Source organism: Neovison vison, chromosome 12 (assembly GCF_020171115.1).
Source record: "Neovison vison isolate M4711 chromosome 12, ASM_NN_V1, whole genome shotgun sequence".
Lineage (NCBI taxonomy): Eukaryota > Metazoa > Chordata > Mammalia > Carnivora > Mustelidae > Neogale > Neogale vison.
The window spans coordinates 104753994-104773028 of record NC_058102.1 but is presented as its reverse complement, the minus strand read 5'-3'; the positions used below and the strand labels follow the sequence as shown (position 1 = coordinate 104773028).

Here is a 19035-nt window from a genome sequence, read left to right as displayed (position 1 = left end):
TGCATCCTTCCCAAACATTTCAGTGGTGGAGAAGCACATGCATACCTATATACACCTTTGTATTTTTGGCTTTTTTTTAAAAAAAAAGATTTTATTTATTTATTTGACAGAGAGAGATCACAAGCAGACAGAGAGGCAGGCAGAGAGAGAGGTAGAGGGAAGCAGGCTCCCTGCTGAGCAAAGAGCCCTATGCGGGACTCGATCCCAAGACCCTGAGATCATGACCTGAGCCAAAGGCAGCGGCTTAACCTACTGAGCCACCCAGGCGCCCGTATTTTTGGCTTTTTATTTGAAATACTTCTCATATAAAGTTGCAAAAATAGTACATAGAGTTCTGTGAACCCTTTGCCCAGCTTGCCCATAGGTGGCATCTTAGGTAAGTACAGTAGCACATCCCAACTACACCTTTTTTAAAACACTGGTTGGCTCATATGAAACGCACAGCCCTCTGCCTCCTTGTCTTTATTTAACAATATACCCTGGAGAGCCTTCCTCACAGGTGTAGCTAGTGTATTTTTTTTTTTTTTTGAGACAACTACATGGGATTCCTGAGCCAGATGTACCATTGTTTAGTCAGTATTTTCACTCATTTTAGGCAATTCTCAGTCTCCTTGTGGGCTGGGGTCACATCTCCTGAGTCTCTGTCCTATTGCCGTCTGGAGGAGTGCTTGGATCCCAGTAGGTCCTAAACACATTTCTGTCCAATGAGTCTATCAAGATCTGAGTCCTGCCCTTGGGAAGATGTTCCTATTGATCACGCCTGCGAAGTCCTCCCGGGAGGTGGGAGCATGTCGTCGGGGGCGAGGGAGCTTGCATGTGGCAGGGGTGAGTGGGCTCTATAAGAATCTGAGGATATGATTATTCACTTTTTGGAGCCTTGGTGACAGTGATCCTCTTTTACTTGTGGACAGAGGGGCAAAAGACTTCTCTAACCCCTCCTATAAGGGTTTTTTCCAGAACTGGTGTCTCTGGACCACCAAGACCACAATCTGCTGGTCCCCACCATCTAGAGCAGGGCTGGTACCCCCATCTTGGGGAAAAGCGGAGACCCCCCCCCAATTTGGATCAATTTCAGCTACTACCCTTCTTAGAGGGGCAGCAGGTGAGATGGCCTTCCTGGTAGTCAGGAGGGGGAAGGGAGGTTTTACCTGGACCTTGAAGGGTGGGTGAGACTCAGCCTCCCCCACAGTAATGGGGCAGAATGGTAGCAGTGGGAGGGCTGAGCAGGAGCCTGCTTGAGGATGGTGCTGTGACTAGAAGCTGGGAATGGAGCCATTGCACCTGGGCCTGCCTCTACTCTCTCCAGGATGATGCCTCTCCTGGGGCCTGCCCTGCTGTAGGCGACGAGGAAGGGTACAAGGGGTGCTCTGGAAAAAGTTCTTCCTGTAAGACCTAGGATCTAGCCCTATAGCTCACAGCCCATCACTCCCCCTTATCCCTTCCCTGAGTTTATTTCCATTTCTTGAGGTCAAGCAGATAGCCTGCTGGACCCCTGTCCAGAGATGGCTCTGTGGTGGCAGGGACAACACTCCTGATGCCCCCATATGAAGGAGGATTGTTTAATCTCAAATTCAGAATCAAAGAGGTCAGCCCTGGGCGGAGGGATGGTGAGGATTTGCTCCCAGCATTCAAGTCTCCATCCAGCCCACTGGTGCTGCTTCACCTTATTTTGTGGTCACAGCCCCACTGTAGTTCCTCACAGGTCCAGGGGAGAGAGATGATGAGGACTGTGTTTCCTAGGCTCAAAGACTAGGGGTATAGACCAAGGTCTGAGCTCACTCATCTGTCTTTTTGCAACTATGGTGTTATGTAGACTCCTTTTTGCACAGAACCCCAGAAACTTAGGTCTGAAAGGTCACCCAGAGGTCCTACAGCCTTCTGTTCCCCATGCCTTGGTACAGAGATTCTCAAAGTGTGGTCTGTGGCTGGCAGCATCAGCATCACCTGGAAACTTGTTAGAAATGCAAATTCTCAAGACTTACCCCAGATCTGCTGAGTCAGACACTCTGGAGTGGGACCCTCCAGGTGACTGCGATACACAGATCAGTCTGAGAACTACTGCCCCTGTTCATGACTGCTTGAACAAGATGATGGTCAATGCCTTTCTGGAAAGATAATTCCATATCCTTACTATGATACGCCGTTTTTTTCTCCTCAAGGTCTTTGCCTTCTGGCTGTTGTAGGTCCCTCTCGCTGCAGCATCCTTATATGGTTAGAGAGATCAGAGGAAATAGTTTGCTTATGTGCTTCCTCAGCCACCTGGGAGGAGTGACCACAGGGGGTTTTGCTTCCAACACGTGGCATACATTTTTACCAGGTAGTGTGGGTTTGGCAGTGGGCTTTTCAGACTCTGCACTCTGACCACCCAGAAAAGAATATTTACTTTTTGTTTTTGAGGACCTCAGATGCACAGAATTAGATTAATCCTAATTCGTGGTTCATAACATCATTGGGTCAGGCACTGTTCACTTTTTGCTAGTTTATTTATTAATATAATGAACACCTGTGCACTCACCACTAACTTAGTAACTAGAATGTAAATAGTATTATTAACTAGAATACAATAGTAACTAGAAAGAAATGTATTACTGTTATTAGAATGTAAATGCATTAGTTAATATCAAGAAATGAACTATTACTACTAATTAGAATATAAATATTAACCTGAATTACATTATTAATGGATATAATGATGCTATTTATAATGAATAAGTAAGTTAATTCACAGTCACATAATTAATCCCTGTGAGCTCGCCACATAACGAAATGGATGCTCTATCCCATCCCATCACCCCCCCATATTGCCTCTAGATGAACATTACTCTGAATAATTTTGTACTCTTTATCCCCTTGCTATTTTAAAAGAAAGTTTGATCACATCTATGTGTATGTCAGAACACTGTATTGTTTGGTCTCAGCTATTTTCAAAATTCATGCAGAGTGTAGCCTGCTGTATGTGCCACCTTCCCATCAATTATCTGCCGAGCTTTCTGTCTCAGCCCAGCCACAGCTGGCTCTGGGGGGCCCACTCGAGAGCACATCACGTGGTGTGCAGCTTGAAAACAATCCTTGTTAATGGCTCTGGCATCTCCTCTCTGCAGCTCCAGGCAGAAGCTGTTGCAAATGGGCACAGGAGCCCAGCGTTCCAGGCTGTGCCCACCAGCGGGCATGGCTGCCCCCCCCATCCTCAGTGGGTGGGGGCAGGATGTGAGAACTGGGACCCTTGGGACAGTTGGAGTGGGTGGAGGGGCAGTTGCTTGAGTAGAAAGCAGGCCTGGGTTGGAGTCTTTGTTTTTCCAGGAGTTCGCCAGGTAGGATGGCCAGATACAGGAGATGGACCTTGATTAGGTTACTTTCTGGGACTCTGGCTTGCTATCTGTGAGATGATGTGGCTGGACTGCGATGCCCAGCAACCCCTTCCAGCTTTGCCATCCAGTGACCAGGAGTCAATGCAGCAGGTCAAAGAAACTTCTTGGTGCATAGTCTTTCGTTCTCCAAAAAGCTTCTGATCCTCTAGGAACTATATTACAAATTGATAGCTAGAAAATATTCTAAATTTCAGGAAAAGCTACCAGGCACTTGGACACTGGGAAGTAAAGTGGGAAGCAGGATTCCACTCCCTTTCTGAAAGCACTGGGAAAAGAATTCTTGGGAGGGGCCCTTGCCATTCATTCCCTCAACCCCCTGAGCTCTACTGTCCTTGTTCTTGCTCATGAGGATGACCCAGTGGCCTGAGTGCCTTCTCACTGAGGCTGCGGGATGTGAAGGGGAGGCGAGGCTATACAGGTTGCTGTTTCCCAAATTTAGGACCATAGCTGGCGCATGAAAAGCATCCTGAATTGATGTCTGTTGAGTGGAGTGCCTGCTGGGGACAGTACTGGTCACACTCACTTCAAAATATAGAACAAAAGCTGTTCACAATCCAGAGCCCAGAGAGACTGGGAAGGGGAGGGAGAAAAGGGGAGGCTGGCGTGTGGGGTCAGGGTATTAAGAGTATAAAGATATCTTCATAACAGGGAAAACTGAAAATCAGATGCATGACTTTGAAGATTACAGTTGGGGCAGGGGAGGGAAGGAGGGCCTTATTCCATGATGAGAACTCTAGATGTCATCCACAGCCCTGTGCATGCTCATCCTTGCACCTGCCACCATTCTAGATGCTTCCCTAGGACATTCTGCTCTACTAGAGAGAGGCAGCGTATCTTTTTGCAGGTCAGCACCATAGATTATGGATAAGCAAAATGATATCTACCACTTCCCATAGTGATGAGATCAGAATTATATCATAATGGCTTAGCAATACCCTCACGTTGGCTTAGGTGTCGTACAGTGACCATATAATTTATCTTTCAATTAAGGACACTTTCATAGTGAAAGGGAGAACTCTTCATAGTTAAGCCACAAAAACAAGTAACCTGGAGCTGTCTATGGTCACCCTTTGTATCCCCTTTCCCCTTGTCATCCCATCTAATCCTCAAAGGATTATAAATATCATGCCCCACATTCTATAGATGTAGAAAACGAGTGCCAGGGTCATAGTGCAAACACATGGCAATGGGGAGGCAGGAAACTGGGCCTGCTGTTGCCTCATTAAATGTCCTTTCCACTCTTGCCCCTCCAGAGATGTTACTAGACGCAACATGATTTCATGTTCGCAGCATGATTTCAGCCATGCTGTGTGTCTACAACACTTGGGGGGAGATGTTTAAGTCTTGGCAAGTCTGCCCCCTTCACGTCCCCCCAGAATGACTGAATTCAAGTTTCTAAGAATAGTTGAGACATCTGAGTAATCAGTTTCTCTTGGACATCTTGATGGAGAATTAGTATTTTTGAAACCTGGTTTAGATAATTAGTCCACAACCAATGGACCCATCATAGAAATGAAATGTTTGGGGAGGTTCTCAAACTTCTGATGTTGATGTCAAGGGGAAAAAAAAATCACTTTCCTCCAACCCAAGCCTGGGATACATTTGGACAATCATCAGACACACCTAGGCTTGATGGCTGCCAACCCTGAGCCAGTGAAATCCCTGGGACTCTCCTAAGGCATCTGATTAGGTGACAGAAGGAAGCTGCTTGAATCTCCTTGCCTGAAGGTCTTTAAGAACAGGAGAGACACCTGTCTGAGCTGGTGTAGGAGGAAGTGGGGGCGAGAGTGCTGTCAGTCATAAACTGCCATTCTCCACACACACCAGAGACTATCTTTTGACAATTTATTTAGATGTAGTTGGCAGGGAAGGTGCTGGGATGGATGGACATTTTCCGTAGATAGCAGTATGGCTTAGAGGCCACAAAGGCTGGTATGTTTGGGGATCTAGGATCTGAGAGGCACAGACTGCATATTCATGATCCTCCTTTGATTGTTTCTAAGTGCTCAGGGTGCTTTTCCCCCACCATGACCTTGAGTTTGCATTGATTTCCCAAATGCACACATTGAAGGTTACACAAATCTTTAACCAAACCACTGACATTTGATCAAGCCAGATTATTGCAAACGGTGAAGAAAGACAGACCCTTCACCACCATTTAAATAGGTCTTGGGGTTTGTAAGATCTCAGAAGTGACCTGGTCTGATTCAGCACTTGATAAATCCCATTAGTGGTTGTTGTAGGCACACCTCAAGGCTGGACCTTGGGTAGCTCAGATGATTGCAGAACAGCTCTAATTTTTCCCGATGGATTAAAAATTTGCATACTAGTTATTCCAGTGACTAGCCTTTGTTCTGCCTCCAATGCCGTATATAAGGTCATGTATGAGACTTTCCATATGATGGCTTCTGAAGTATTTGAAAGGCGCTTATTATATTCTCCCAAGTCTTCTCATCTTTAGCTCTGGTCCTAAGCAAAGAGAAAATCAGTATCAAGGAGTCCTGCATCCAGGTGGGGGAAGGTAAGACCGTAACAGGCCAAGAAGAACTTACTATAATTGGTTCCTCTACTACCTATAGTTTTCAAAGCCTCCACTGGAATTGAACATCTATAGTACCTTGAAGCATAACAAACTTATTTGGGTTTTTGCCCTCACTCATTTATTCAGTACTTACAGATCTAGCAAGCATAGGTGCCAAGGATATCACAGTAAAGAAGCCTGGCCTGGCACCTGTCCTCATAGACACTGTAGTCTTATGGAGGAAGCAAACAGCTGAGGAAAGACAAAGGCCTTTGCACTGCAGTGTGACAGGCTCTGTGGTCACATAAGCTCAGGGTGGGCCTTGGGCAAGGATTCCCAGAGGAAGTGACCTCGATGGATGAGGGAGAGCCTGCTGAGGCGCTGAGGAAAATGGCCCATACACAGGACCCAGTATTTGGCTCTTCAGCATGTAGTGTGTCGAGGGAGAGGCTAGATTGGATTCAGTGGCTAATACAGGGAAGGCCCCAGCATTGGTCTGGCTTTGGATCCTGCAGGAGGTGTGAGCTGTGTACCAGTGGTGGGTCTGTGGGATGAGAATTATCCCACATTTCCTTTTTTTAAAGATTTATTTACTTATTTGAGGAGGGGAGAGGCAGAGGGAGAAGGAGGGAGAGAATCTCAAGCAGACTCCTTACTGAGCATGGGGTCTGACATGGGGCTCAATCTCATGATCCTGAGATCATGATGTGAGCTAAACTCACCTTGGTTCGTTAGTTGGACGTTTAACCAACTGAGCCACTCAGGCACCCCATCCCTTTTCTTTTTGATCCAGTTAGGAGGACACTGAAACCCCACAGCAGGCTTGGGCCAAGGAGACTAGGTTTAGTTCTGGGGCAGAGAAGTGGCAAGGAAAGCTGTGTATAGGATGGGCTGTCGGTGGGACATGGGTTTAGCTATGGAATTTGCATACACGATGTCACTTAAGGGGAGCCAGGATGGCTTACCTACAAATCTGCCCATTACACTGCTTGAATGTCTTCCCTCTGTTGAAGTAATTAAAATCAGTAGCATTTTGAGTTTCATCTGCGTTAATGAGTTCAGTTGCTGAGAGGATATACATCCCACCCCTTGGAATGAACTTGTGATACCAGCGTCTTTCTCTTCTGATTCCCTGGAAGATCAGGAGCTCTGAGAAGATGGAAATTCGATGGAAGCAAGAGTACCGGGGCTGAATGAGGGTTTCTGGGGCAGCAGGCTATAGGGGCTGGGCCCTGATCCTACAAGAGTGCTGGGTGTTGGTTCAGTGAATCCCAGAAGAAGCCCAGCAACTTCTAGGCAGGGTCTTGGCCTCAGTCCTTCTGGAGATATCTCCTGTGACCGTTCCTTCCCACCTTCCCTGTTCTTGTCCCCTCAGCCCCTGATGCCCCCTACACCCACTGGAAGCAGACTGTCTTCTACTTAGAAGATTACCTCACTGTCCGGAGGGGGGAAGAAATCTATGGGACCATATCCATGAAGCCAAATGCCAAAAATGTGGTGAGTGCTGAAGCCGTCTCTGCCTGGGGCAGGGTCAGATAGAGGAAGGGACCCACTGAGCTGGCTCCCCGCAGCTCCCAGGACCCTCTTGCCCAGGTGCCCGAGTGCCTTGTGCACCAATAGACCAGGTACTGGGGGAGGGGCAGTAGAAAGTCAGACTAGGTGTCACTGAAGGCCTCTAGCTGTGGTCTCTTAACACTCAGAGATGAGAGATTTTTCTTCAGGCCCAGCTCTGGCCTCTCAGCCTCGAGGACAGTTTCCAGTTCTTCATCCAGGGTCTTTGGGCACAGAGGCTGTGCCTCATTTAGAGCAAGCCAAGAAATAACAGCTTCTGCTGGCCTGGAAGATGTTCGGATCACCTTCCTTCAGCGGGCCTAGTGGGTCGGGGATTGTGCGATTCTTTCTGAGTAAGGGCAGGTGTGAGCCTGTGTGTTGAAAGCGTCTGAAGAATGTTCTGAGGGCTGTGCTACGGAAGACTCAAGCACCCCACTCTGTTTTCTCTCAGGATGACCTCAGAGGGAAGGCTTCTGTATTATAACAGGAAGGGTTTACGTTCGAAATCAAAGCACTTCCTGTCAGGATAATGAGAACCAGAATAGATTCCCAAGGGCTGCTCGTGGGAACCCCTTCGCTAGAAAACCTTAGAAACAGGGTAGTCACCCATCCCCCTGCTGGCAGGAGCCGGTGGGAGAGGGGGGCGACTCCCGACCACGCTAACCCCAGGACCCTTCGCCCCTCCTTTGCAGCGAGACCTCGATTTCACGGTAGATTTGGATTTTAAGGGACAGCTGTGTGAAACATCTGTATCTAATGACTACAAAATGCGTTAGCACACGTGGGAAGCTGCAGAGAGCGAGCAAGAAGAGAAACTCTTCCCTCCATCTGCGGCTCCGTAACAAGGACTCCACGCTCGAAAACCAGAGTTTTAAATTCTGCCTTGAAGATTGGTGAACTCACCAGGGCTCCCGTGGGCCCTGCCACGGGACACAGAGCCTCCAGCTCCCCGGCTCTGCTCTGGGAGCCCTTCACCGAGGCTTTGCTGTCGCCCACACAGACCAGCCTCCAGTGCTGGGGCTGAGGCCCCGAGGATGGAAAAGTGCACACGTATACCCATTGTCCTCCTTAACTGTGAATCTCCGGAACTTCCAAGTTTTGCATGCTGCAGGCATCTAGGACAGACTGCTTCACTAGAACCTGGACACGTAGTGTCTTTGATAGCGTAAGCCAGATCACCCGTCTGTGTGGCGGCGTGTGCATGCGTGCGTGCGTGCGTGCGCGCCTCCAGCAGACCCATTAGTTTCTCTGCCCACACCACCTGTATATGCATGCATATACAACCACGTGGGTATACGTCTCTGTTCATTCAGGGTGTGTGTGTGCGTGCGTGCGTGCGTGCGTGTGCATAGAATATATATTACTCTCAGAGGAGATTCTGTTGCTTTCGAATAGGAATTTGTTTTGTGATTAGTTTTCCCCCTTCCCCATCCCTTACAGATGTTAAGCAGCTATGAAACGTTCTCTGTACCAGCTCTGGTCTCCTTTTGATAGACTGTGGCTCTGAACCCTGAGCATAGTAACACGCACTCTGTTGGCGCTCAATAAATGCACATGAGAGTGAAGTGGTGGCCCAGCTGTGTTCTTGGGGCTCTGGGGTGGGAGGGCTCAGGGTGGACATGAGAGGCCACACTGGAAGGGGAGATTTGAGGAGCAACAGATGCTGCTGCAGGCCCCCATAGGGCAGCTCATGGTTGAAGCCGCCATGACATCAGGCCTTGTCCAAGGGCATGTTCCCTGCCAGCCCTCCAGAGGGTGGGAAGAGGGACTTAGCGGTGAGGTGGGAGGACATGAGCTAACCAAGAACACTCTAGAACAGGAAACTACCTGTAGCCTGGAGGGAGGCCAAGCTCAGGAACCAGAGAATCTGGGATACATATCCTGCTGGGAGGGCCTGGACAAAGCAGGAGACGGTGGTTTCGGGTCCCTGGGGAGAGACTGGAGCAGAGTCTGAATGGAAAGCCAGTGAGGAGATTGTTCTTGTCTGAGGTGCTGAAAGTTTGCAGCACCGCACAGGGGCTCATCCCTGCTCCCTCAATGTGGCCAGTGACTTGCTGGCCCTGCTACTCTCTGTGCCAACAGGAGCTCACCTACCTCGAATGAGGCCTTCCCACTGAGCCCCAGTGAGACACTGGGTCCCAGGATGGTACCCCAGGTTCCCACTGCAGCTTCTCCCCCCAGCATGGTTGGGGTGCCCTCAACATCTCCAGACCTGCCATCTCTTAGATTCTAGACTCTGGTTCCATCATGGAGAGGGCAGGACCAGGTTAGACAGTTCTGTGGCTGCAAACAATCCCCTGAGGGCAGGGACCCAGGCCCTGATACCTTGAAGATTCAGTTGCCAAGGAGTCTGAGGGCCTGCTTCTTTGCCCTGTGGGAGGAAACAGGGCCTGGATGCTGAGCCATGGGGGTGTAGGTTTGCCCCATGGGCCTTGGGCAAGTCACATCACCTTATCATGGCTGAGGAAAGGGGACTGGGCCAGGTGAATGTTTTCCACACTGTGTCCCGGGGAGCCCTCAGGCTTAGGGGAGTGGCCAGGGTCAAGGTGGCCAGAGCTCTGGATTTCCCTCTCCCCAGGTTAAAAAAAGAAACAACCCAATGCTTCCCTCGTCTGTTTTTAATTTTCTTTGGGAAAAGGATTCTACTACTAAAACTGAAATGAAATAAATATTAAGGAACCAAGACCAAAATCAAATGCCTCTGAAAATGATGTATGCAGGTGACCCCAAATACTCTGAGGTCAGTGGAATCTTGAACCTTCTCTCTCTCTTTCCTTCTCTCCTGCTGCCAGATCTGCTCACTCTCACTAGAAGCTTCCCTCAAGCAATATTTGGGTCTCGGGTGGGTGCCCAGAACCACATTTTCACCCACCTGTATCTTTATGTTATCTCTTGCCTCCATCAGCTTTGAGATATTCTCTCTGGGACCATCTTCACTCAGAAAGGGGGGCCGGCTCTCTGGGAAGATAGGGGTTCTTTGCCTGGATTTTAAAAGGGGCCTCCTGAAGGCACACATAGTTCTGGGGATGTTCTGCTTCACAGGCAATGTGAATTTCGGTATCCCCTGCCCCTTGGTCTAGTGCGAGCACTGCACAACGGTACTCGGGGGCCCCAAGAAAAGCTGTGCTGGGCCCCTTGGAGCCAATATATGTTTCCCTCTAGCTAGTGAAAGGCTGCCCTATCTTCCTGGGCTGAGCCAATCATATTCCCATATAGAGAGCTGTCAGCAAAATTAGCAGCCTCCATCCAAGTGTGGTAACTGACTCTCCGTAGGATGGAAGCACATGTACTGTGCCAGGCGTGGTAGTGTTTTGATTTGGTTTCAGGTTGGGTTATTCTTAAGCTTCTGGGACAAGTGATCTCATCTGCATCATCTCCCCTGGGAGACATCCCAGGTGCTGGGAAGGATGAAGGGCCCTTTAGAGGAGGTGGTGGGGCCTACCTCGCCCAAGATGGGAAGGAGGCAGAGGAGGCTTTGGCTTGGCTGCAGGTGGAGTGTCCGGGGGCTGGCAGTGCCATTGAGAATGATCAGTGAGTCCAGCAGCGATGGTCCCTACCCTTCCATAATGTACTTGTGGGTTTCCCTAGAGTCCTGGGAGTTAGGGGCAGAGGAACCCCACCCGTTCTGTAGCCCCACTGAGGCCCCAGGAGGAGTGGAGTTGTAGCAGAGCTGGGTGGTGAACTCAGTCCTGCCCATGGTGCCTCCACCGCCTGTGCTGGTCCCTCCGAACCCAGGTCTGGAGGCCTCCCCTTGTATCTGGACAAAGACAGCTCACCTCATGTAGTCCATGTGTTAGACAAGAAGGACAGGAAAACTGGAGGGGACAGCAATGAATGTGTTAGGGGAGAGAAGGGGGCTTGAAAAAGGACATGGGAGCAGGGGCTCTGTCCAAGGGCATTTAAGGGAAACCTATTAGTGGCTTTTCTCTGTGGCAGCACTTGGGGAACCCCCCTACCTTCTGCCTTTCATTGGGTAGGGAGCCCAGCCAAGTTCACGGAGGATTCCATCTATGGTCAATGGGGTAAAATCATAATTGGCAGGAGCCAACCAGTCTGATGACCCTGCCCCCCAGGGGCTCCAGGCATTTGGGGCCTGTAGGCATCCCTGACATTCCTGGGGGACAGGGAAGGACTGGGCTGAACAGAGAGGTCCAGAGGTCTTTTGGACCTCTCCAGCCACCAGAAGGGAAGGTCATCCCTGAGGCTTGTCCTGGCTCTGGGTCTCCAGCCTCTGCTGCCCCATATTCCCATCTCTGCTCCTGGACTGCTGGGATGAGGCCTAGAGAGGCACGAAGGAGCTCTTCCCCAGAGCAGCCCCCTCCTCCTGCCCACGGGAATGCTGCAGTGGGAATTGTAATTTCCTTCTGATCTGCTTGGAGCACGTTCTGAATCGAAGTCAGTGTGTGAGATGAGGTCTTCGCATGACAATAGGGACACTGCAAAGATGACTTCATGTATGAAACCTCTTCTGTCCCTGACTGTGCTTTTTAAAATTTTTTCTTAGAGACTGTACAAAACCTATCAGTGGTACTCCTGTCTTTTTTCTTCCCTTCTTCCTCTTTGGGGGAACTCCTCCCTTCCACTCCCAGCCGACTTCTCCCCAGACCCACAGCCCTGGGGCCTCTTTGGAGGTCTTATCCAGGCTGAATCACTTTGAGGGCCGTTGTGTGCATGATCCCTTTTCCCCACAGAACGAAGGATCTAGGCACGGGAACCGGCCTCTCTCTGTCCATCCCCTTGAACAGCATGGGGCTGCAGGTGGGAAAAGACAGGGCGACAGCTGGCCAGCTAGACATCATGGAATGTGTCCAGCGGCCGTTCAAGGCCTTCCTGTCCTTCTATCTGTGCCCCTGGGGAGAGGCAGACATTTTCCTTACTCGTAAAAACCACCCCATGGAGGCTCTCTGCCCTGTGCCAGGCCCTCCCTTCTTCCCTGTCTCTGCTGCCTTCCTCCCTCTTGGCATCACAACTGGCACCTCACCCCAAAGCCCAGCCTGATCCGGACCTCTGGCACACAGTGAAATTAAGCTGGACGTCTCAGCCCATTCTCGTGCCTACGATGGGTCACCCGGTTAAGAGTCTGTCGTCGGCCTAGTGGCCAGCAGTGATCATGGGGTAATTTCCTGCCTTCCATCTTTGATCTATCTGATTCTCGCCCCCCACCCCATCCCCGCCCCTGCACAGAGGGAGGGGGCCCACCCTGGGTTCTGGAGCCCTGTTCCTGAAGACAGATTTTTTTCTAGGTCCCTGCCTGGAGTCTTGAATGGCACCCCCTGCCCACCCGGCTCCGCACACCACCCCATCCACGTGGCCCTCTAGCTTGCCTTTGACCCTCGGGTCGCCACAGGCTGTGCCCCAATCCTCAGCCTATGGTCTTGGGGCTGCCAGGATAAGCCTGCTTGAGGATGGGTGATCTCCTCACACCTATCTAACCACATCTGGAGCCTTCCAGGCTACCCGGGGCCCAACCCATGGGAAGTGATGAACTCCTATTCAACTAAGGCTCAGACACATCATGTTCGATGACCAGAGGGTTGGCCAATAAGCGTCTATCAGCTTCTCAATGGGCTCCATCCTACCACATCCATAGTCTGAGCCCAGCTCTCTGTCAGGGAGGATGGTGAAGTTTTAGCCTCCTTATTATCTCTCCGTTCTCAAGCCTGTGAAATGGAAGGAAAATGTGCTCTCTGTGAATCCCATAGAAAGATCCAACTGCCCTTTTCAGAGAATGGAGCATTCAAGTAAGTCCTTTTCGATCCTAACCATAAGTAATTTATCACAGCAGAAGTGAAAAAGGTTTCCCAAATTCTAGGCACCAGCTAGCGTCTCGGCCTCAAGGGCCGAGAGAACTGGCCAGAAAAAACTCCCGGGGTGCTGGGTCACTTGGCCCAGGCCCTGTTGTCCCCACTTCCAAAGGGAAGCATCAGTCACTGGACAACTCGGCAGTACACCGTAAGGGTTGGAGCCAAAGAGGGAGGCAAACCCCAGGGGGGCTGCTTCCTGACTGTGTGACTTTGGGCAAGTCACTCCACCTCTGTGAGACTCAGGAAGAGATGACCCGGATGGAATGAGGTTAATATAAAGCATGTTTGGAACTGTAAAGTACCATTGGAATTCCAGTTATAATTGCTATTTTAATCATATTTCTGCCCTGTACGCTAACTGCATTATTGAGAAGACTGTCTGGATGCCAGTGCCTGCGGGCCTTGGAAGGTTCTGGGGCGGTAGGCTCTGTGGTCAGAGCCAAGGTCAGCAGCTGGAGCGGCCCCCTGCCTGCAGGCTTGTCACTGCAGGTGACACACATGTAGGGTTTCTGCCAAAAGCCCTGGGCAGAGTGGTCCGCTTGGTGGCTCCTGTCTGTTAGCCCTTTAAAGGCCTCACAGGTGGTTTGCGGAGATCTCCCAGACCCCCAGCAGGAGGTGACTGACTGACACCAACAGCACATGTCCTTCCATTAGAACGAGAAGATCCTCGATCAGTGAGATGCCATAACCCCACCCAGGGCACTCCGGGCAGGCCCCCTGTCCTTCCGGCTCTCTCCACCCACATTTCCAGACACAAGGACATCCTAGTGACCTTGAGACAGAGCCTAGAGCCTACATCTAAAGCCTGGCTCGTGTCCTGTGGAGAACAGCCATAGCTAATCCAAGAGGTTCTCTCCCCTCTACAATCTGACACATGGTGCCATTCCCAGGAGAGTTTTCCTCTAGCGGTATTTGGTTTGGATCAATAAGGTATTGAGTTTGTGTACTCAGAGGACCTATTCTTTTTGAGGGCAGTGTGGTAGCTCGGAAGCATCCTCTGGGCCTGGCAAGAAGGTTAAGGTGGGGACCCAGCTGGCAACCTCATCTGGACACACCACAGACATGCTTCGATGAGAGCTGTCTGGCTCCACTTAATCGGCAATAACCAGCCACCTCCCCAGTGTCACAGATTGTCATTTACGTGGCCGAGGCACATGCCACTGTGGCATTGCAAGTCAGAAGGCAATAGAAGAACAGAACAATAGGAAGCCTTCTCTGTGCCCAGGGCAAGGATGGAGCCTCCCAAGAGAACATCTGTGCAGGGAGGAAGGAGCAAATCTAGAGATGCAGAAATATTTGTTGCACATACTGTTGCGTGTTGCCACGAGACGTGGAAGATCTACCTTCGCCACCTGTTGTCTGGAGACTGGGCATGGCTTTTGGATCAACCACGAGAAGCTACTTCGTCAGCAGCACGAGGGCTGTGGGTCCAGTCCCAGCTGGAAGGAGAAGAGCCAAGCAGGTAGTCGTTCCTAACTTCCCCCGTTCCACAGAGACTTCTCCAGTCCCTCCCACGTAGCAGCCACGACACTAGGTGCTGGGAACACAGGAGTGAGCACCACAGATGCGTCTGCCCCCCCAGAATGGACAGGCGACCGGAGGAGCAGAGCCTGAATGAGGATGACAGATACGATGGAAGAGGAAAAGCAGAGGCTGCGGGAGGCTGTGGTCATGGTCATGATCTCACGGTCATGGGATCCAGCCCCATGGGGGCTCCACGCTCAGTGGGAGTCTGCCTGTCTCTCTCTCTCCTCTGCCCTCTGCCCCTACCCTTGTTGCACTCTCTCTCCCTCTGAAACAGAAAAATCTTTTTTTTTTTTTAAGAGAGTCTCTCTGAAGATATGACTTTAAGCAGGAACTTGCAAAAACAGAGACAGGGGCAAGGCAAGGGAGGGAGGAATGGGGAAGCATCTATGTCAAGGCCCAGCTCAAAGGCAGCCAGAGAGCTGGACACATTTGGAAAAAGAGGAAAAGAGAAGAGCAAAGGCCAGGCAGGCCAGGGTAGAGCAGTGAGAAGATCCGGGGCCCAGGGTCAAGAGCCCCAGGGACCACCGTGTCAGAAAGGTGTTTGTCTTGGACACTGAGAAGCCGCTGAGGGTTTAATCAGGAAACCGACAGGATAAGATTTGCACCCCACACATGCTCGCCATTTAATGAGCTCGAGTTGGCAGTTCTTTCTGGAATCTGGTAATAGACTTAACCCACTGCCTACTTCAGAAAACCACAGACGACCACAGACAAGGTCAACGTAAATCAGGCAGAGCCTCTAGGAGCCACGAGCGGAGGGTGGAGATTGAGGCTTTCTCTGGGACGCTGCTGTGGAAAATGGTTCGAATACAAATTGCTTCATTGTAGGATTGCCTTGTTCACCAATCAGGGATCCACAAAGGGGCAGTTTGTGCCACTCTGAGATTATTTGCGTTATCCTTTCTGGTGTCATGTCATACTGTTCTCCCCACAAGGATGGCTTCCCTCAGCTCAGAGGATGTAATTGTATGGGAGGCGAAAGGGGGTGGGTAGGGTTTGTACGAGGCAGGCTCTGCATCTCGGGTTGGTTCTGCGGCCTCCGAGCCCCAGCAGCAGTTTACAGGGGAGCAGAAAGCTCAGCATCGCTTCCAACTCACAGACGGATTCTCAAAGCGTCTTTCTGAGGCTTCATGGGTCATAATAGGTTTCTGATATTATGACAATTGCTTCCTGGCCACGGTTGGTTAGCTCAGTTGGATACAATCTTGTGCTTGAAGCCAAAGACGCAGGCTTCCCAGATTCCCCACTCAGTTTCATGGTCGTGGATGATGCCTTGAACTCCAGCCAGAGTTAGAGATAAACAGACCTGGGGCAGAAGGCTGACTCCTGCAGCCAGGGGCTCTGGGACCTGCTGCGAGTTACTGGGAGTCTTTGTTCCTGCGTGAATCCTTCCTCTGTTAAGTGCAGATGAGGGGACCACCTTTCTGCAGGGTTTACAAGTGTGGATAAGATAGTCTGAGATGGCCTGCTGACTCACCCCACATAGCACGCAGCCTGCGGCAGCTGCTTATAAACAGGGGTCCCTGTTCATTGAACCGAGGGCCCCAGATGAGGACATGCAGGTTCTCTTAGGAAAGGAGGAGGGAGAGAAAACTCCCAGCAGAGTCTCTACCCACAGTAGACGGGAATGCTTGCTTTGTGGGGCCAAAGAGAGAAGGCACGCGATCCTGTTGCTTGGAAACAATCCTGAAGGTGGTTTTGCAGAGGTCTGGATGAGAGACACCCTGGGAGGTCAGAACAGGGTCAGGGCTGGGGGAAGCTGAGGTCGTTAAATGTGACTCAGGCCTTAGGCCACCAGCTGCATGGGGCAGCGTCGGACCAGGAGCTCATAGTTGGCCGTAGCTGCAGGAGGCTGCCCACAGTGTCCTAACCGAGGATCCACAGTCACCTGGGAGCAGAGGAGCATGGGTCACGCTGGAGTGTGGCCTCTGGAGCGAGGACCCCAGTTCCTCTCCTGGCTGTGTAACCACAGACAAGACAACTGGCCTCTCCTTGCCTCAGTTTCCTTGACCTGTAAGCTGGTGGTACTATTCTCCACGGAGGAAGGTGGGAAGGATGAAACGAGCAGAGTGCCTAGGACGCAGTCAACAGGATGATGTCCTCTATCATGGTCGATTACAGGCTAAGGCTCAGACTCATGCCGGGCTCTGAGGGCCTCCGGGATTCAGACACGTTGGCCTCTGCGAGCCTCCCCACTTGGCTCCCTGTGTCTCTGGGCCACTCTCTGTGCCCACATCTACGATGCTGTCTGTATTAGCAGTATCTGGTTTCGTGCCTGGTCCCTCGGCCCCGAGACAGCAGTGTCCTGGAAGGAAGCTTCTAGAGCTCACTTAGCTTTGTGCGTCCACGTTGAGTAGAGTCCCGGGGCCCATCAGAGACCTGGGATCAGTACTTGCCGCAGAGACAGAGGATGACTTGCTCTTGTGACTCTCTTGCCCGTTGCCAGTTACACTTGTTGCTCCTGCTCTTGGGACCTCCTGTGTGGCCCCCTCTAGGCCTGAGGGTTCTCGTCTATGTAACCAAGGTGCTCTCTGGGCATGATCTCCTGGGGCCCCCCTCCCCGACCCTCCCAGGGGCCTGAAAATCTGACTATCCCTTTCTGCACTTCCACGGGTCTTATTTTGTGACCCTGGGCTCAGAGTTTTCTGAGAATATCCTGTGCCTGACCTTTCATTGGGGTAAAGGAGGAGGACTGCTGGCCTTTTTTGCGGGGTCCAGGGTCAGGGTGAGAAATAAAGCTCAAAGGGAAAAATGAAGGTCCCCTCAGGACTGCAGACAGACCGCACAGATGCTTTGCCGTTGAGCAGCCAAGGGAAACAGGACAAGAGGCCCGGGAGCGGGTCTTCTCCGGGCGCCTGACTGCACTTCATTAGTCTGTGACTTTCCTGCAGTGGGACTATCTCTTGGAAAATCATTTTAATAACAAAGAGGAAATGGAATTAGGGGTCCTGGCTGCCTGCTAGCTGGGGCTGACCAACTCTCATCCAGACGGGGACTTCCTCTGGCTCTGCTAATATTGCTTATTGACGATCTCTGATTAGATTTCGTGCATCGCTCCCCAGAGTGTCCCCAAACAAGGAGGCCTTGGAGAGAGGTGGGCTTCTGAGGAAGGTGAGGGAAGGGGTTGGAGGAGGAGGGCTGCAGAGGAGTTCGGGATCTGGATTGAATGGGCAGGGGGTTGGGGGGGCACTGGAATTGATAAGCAGCAGATGGAAGTGGAGGGCCAACAATGGGGTCACATCTAAGTGCGGTGACTCTGGCCCCTAACTTCAGAGTTGGGGGGCTGGACATGTCCTATAGCTCTCTGCTCACAGCCTGGTCCTGGAGGAGGTCCTCATGCTCACTAACTCCCCAGTTCCACAGACAGAAGATGATCCGCAGAGGGTGTCGTGGAAGAACCTGGTAAACTCAAAAATTCTGGGTACTCCTGGGTTTCCTGTTACTCCTGCCCAGTCCCCAGATCACATCTAGCTTTGACTATTTATGTGCGTAGGAGGAAATCTGGACCTGGAGAATTCAAAGTAGTGGATGACACAGGATCTACTTTTATTTGGTTTGAGGTTTGCAGGGTATAATCCCTAAGCTCCCACTTCCTTCCGAGAAACCACCTTTCCTAAAGCTCGCTGGATTTAATCGGAAAAAATCCGTGGTTGAGATTTAGTGACTCAGGGTATGGGGTTAAAGCAGGCTACCAGGGACCAAGGACACAGCCGGTAGGGTCCAAGGTCCTTGGCTAGGAGCAGAATAGAAATCAAATGCAAGCCAGCAGGAAGGAAGAACAGAGTTTACTGAAGTTACAGAGAGCAGATACAGACGGAGCATGTGGGAGACTCCAAGAAGAAAAGGAGAGAGTCTCATCTTTGCTTGGGGCCTGGGGTTTTTATTGTGGATTGTGGTCCAGTATAAGCGTCCTCTCAGGCATCCTGGAACTGGTTTGAACAAGGGCCCGGGTGTCCGCTGTAAGTCACTCATTCCTTGGAGCCACTCATCTTGGTGCCAAGATGTCCAGCACCCGTGGGCTGGAATATGCACATGATGGCTTCATGGAGGCATTCTCTCCCAGTTCTTCCTTAGATGTGATCTGTTGTGCTCCATGACTTCCAAAGAAATCATTAACTCCTTGTCCCTTACAAGGAGGACACACATTATTTGCACTAAGAGGCACGTGTACAGTGGGGGTGCAAGTCCTAGCAAGGGTAGAAGCAGGACAAGGAGCCAAAGTCAGATTTTGATGGAGCTCTTCAGTTTCCCTATCCCAGAAGGA

At 51.0% G+C, this 19035-nt stretch overlaps 1 protein-coding gene across 2 annotated transcripts in view; it reads left to right on the top strand.

Annotated features, from left to right (window-relative positions):
• The window catches only part of PRMT8 (protein arginine methyltransferase 8), a 101034-nt gene extending 92047 nt beyond the window's left edge, over window positions 1–8987 (top strand). For both annotated transcript variants that reach the window (XM_044227731.1, XM_044227730.1), the window contains 2 exons: window positions 7265–7386; window positions 8133–8987. In XM_044227731.1, coding sequence (XP_044083666.1) covers window positions 7265–7386; window positions 8133–8216 — 206 coding nt within the window. In that variant the 3' untranslated portion in view covers window positions 8217–8987. The remainder of the gene's footprint in view (window positions 1–7264; window positions 7387–8132) is intronic.
• Window positions 8988–19035: the final 10048 nt, after the last annotated feature.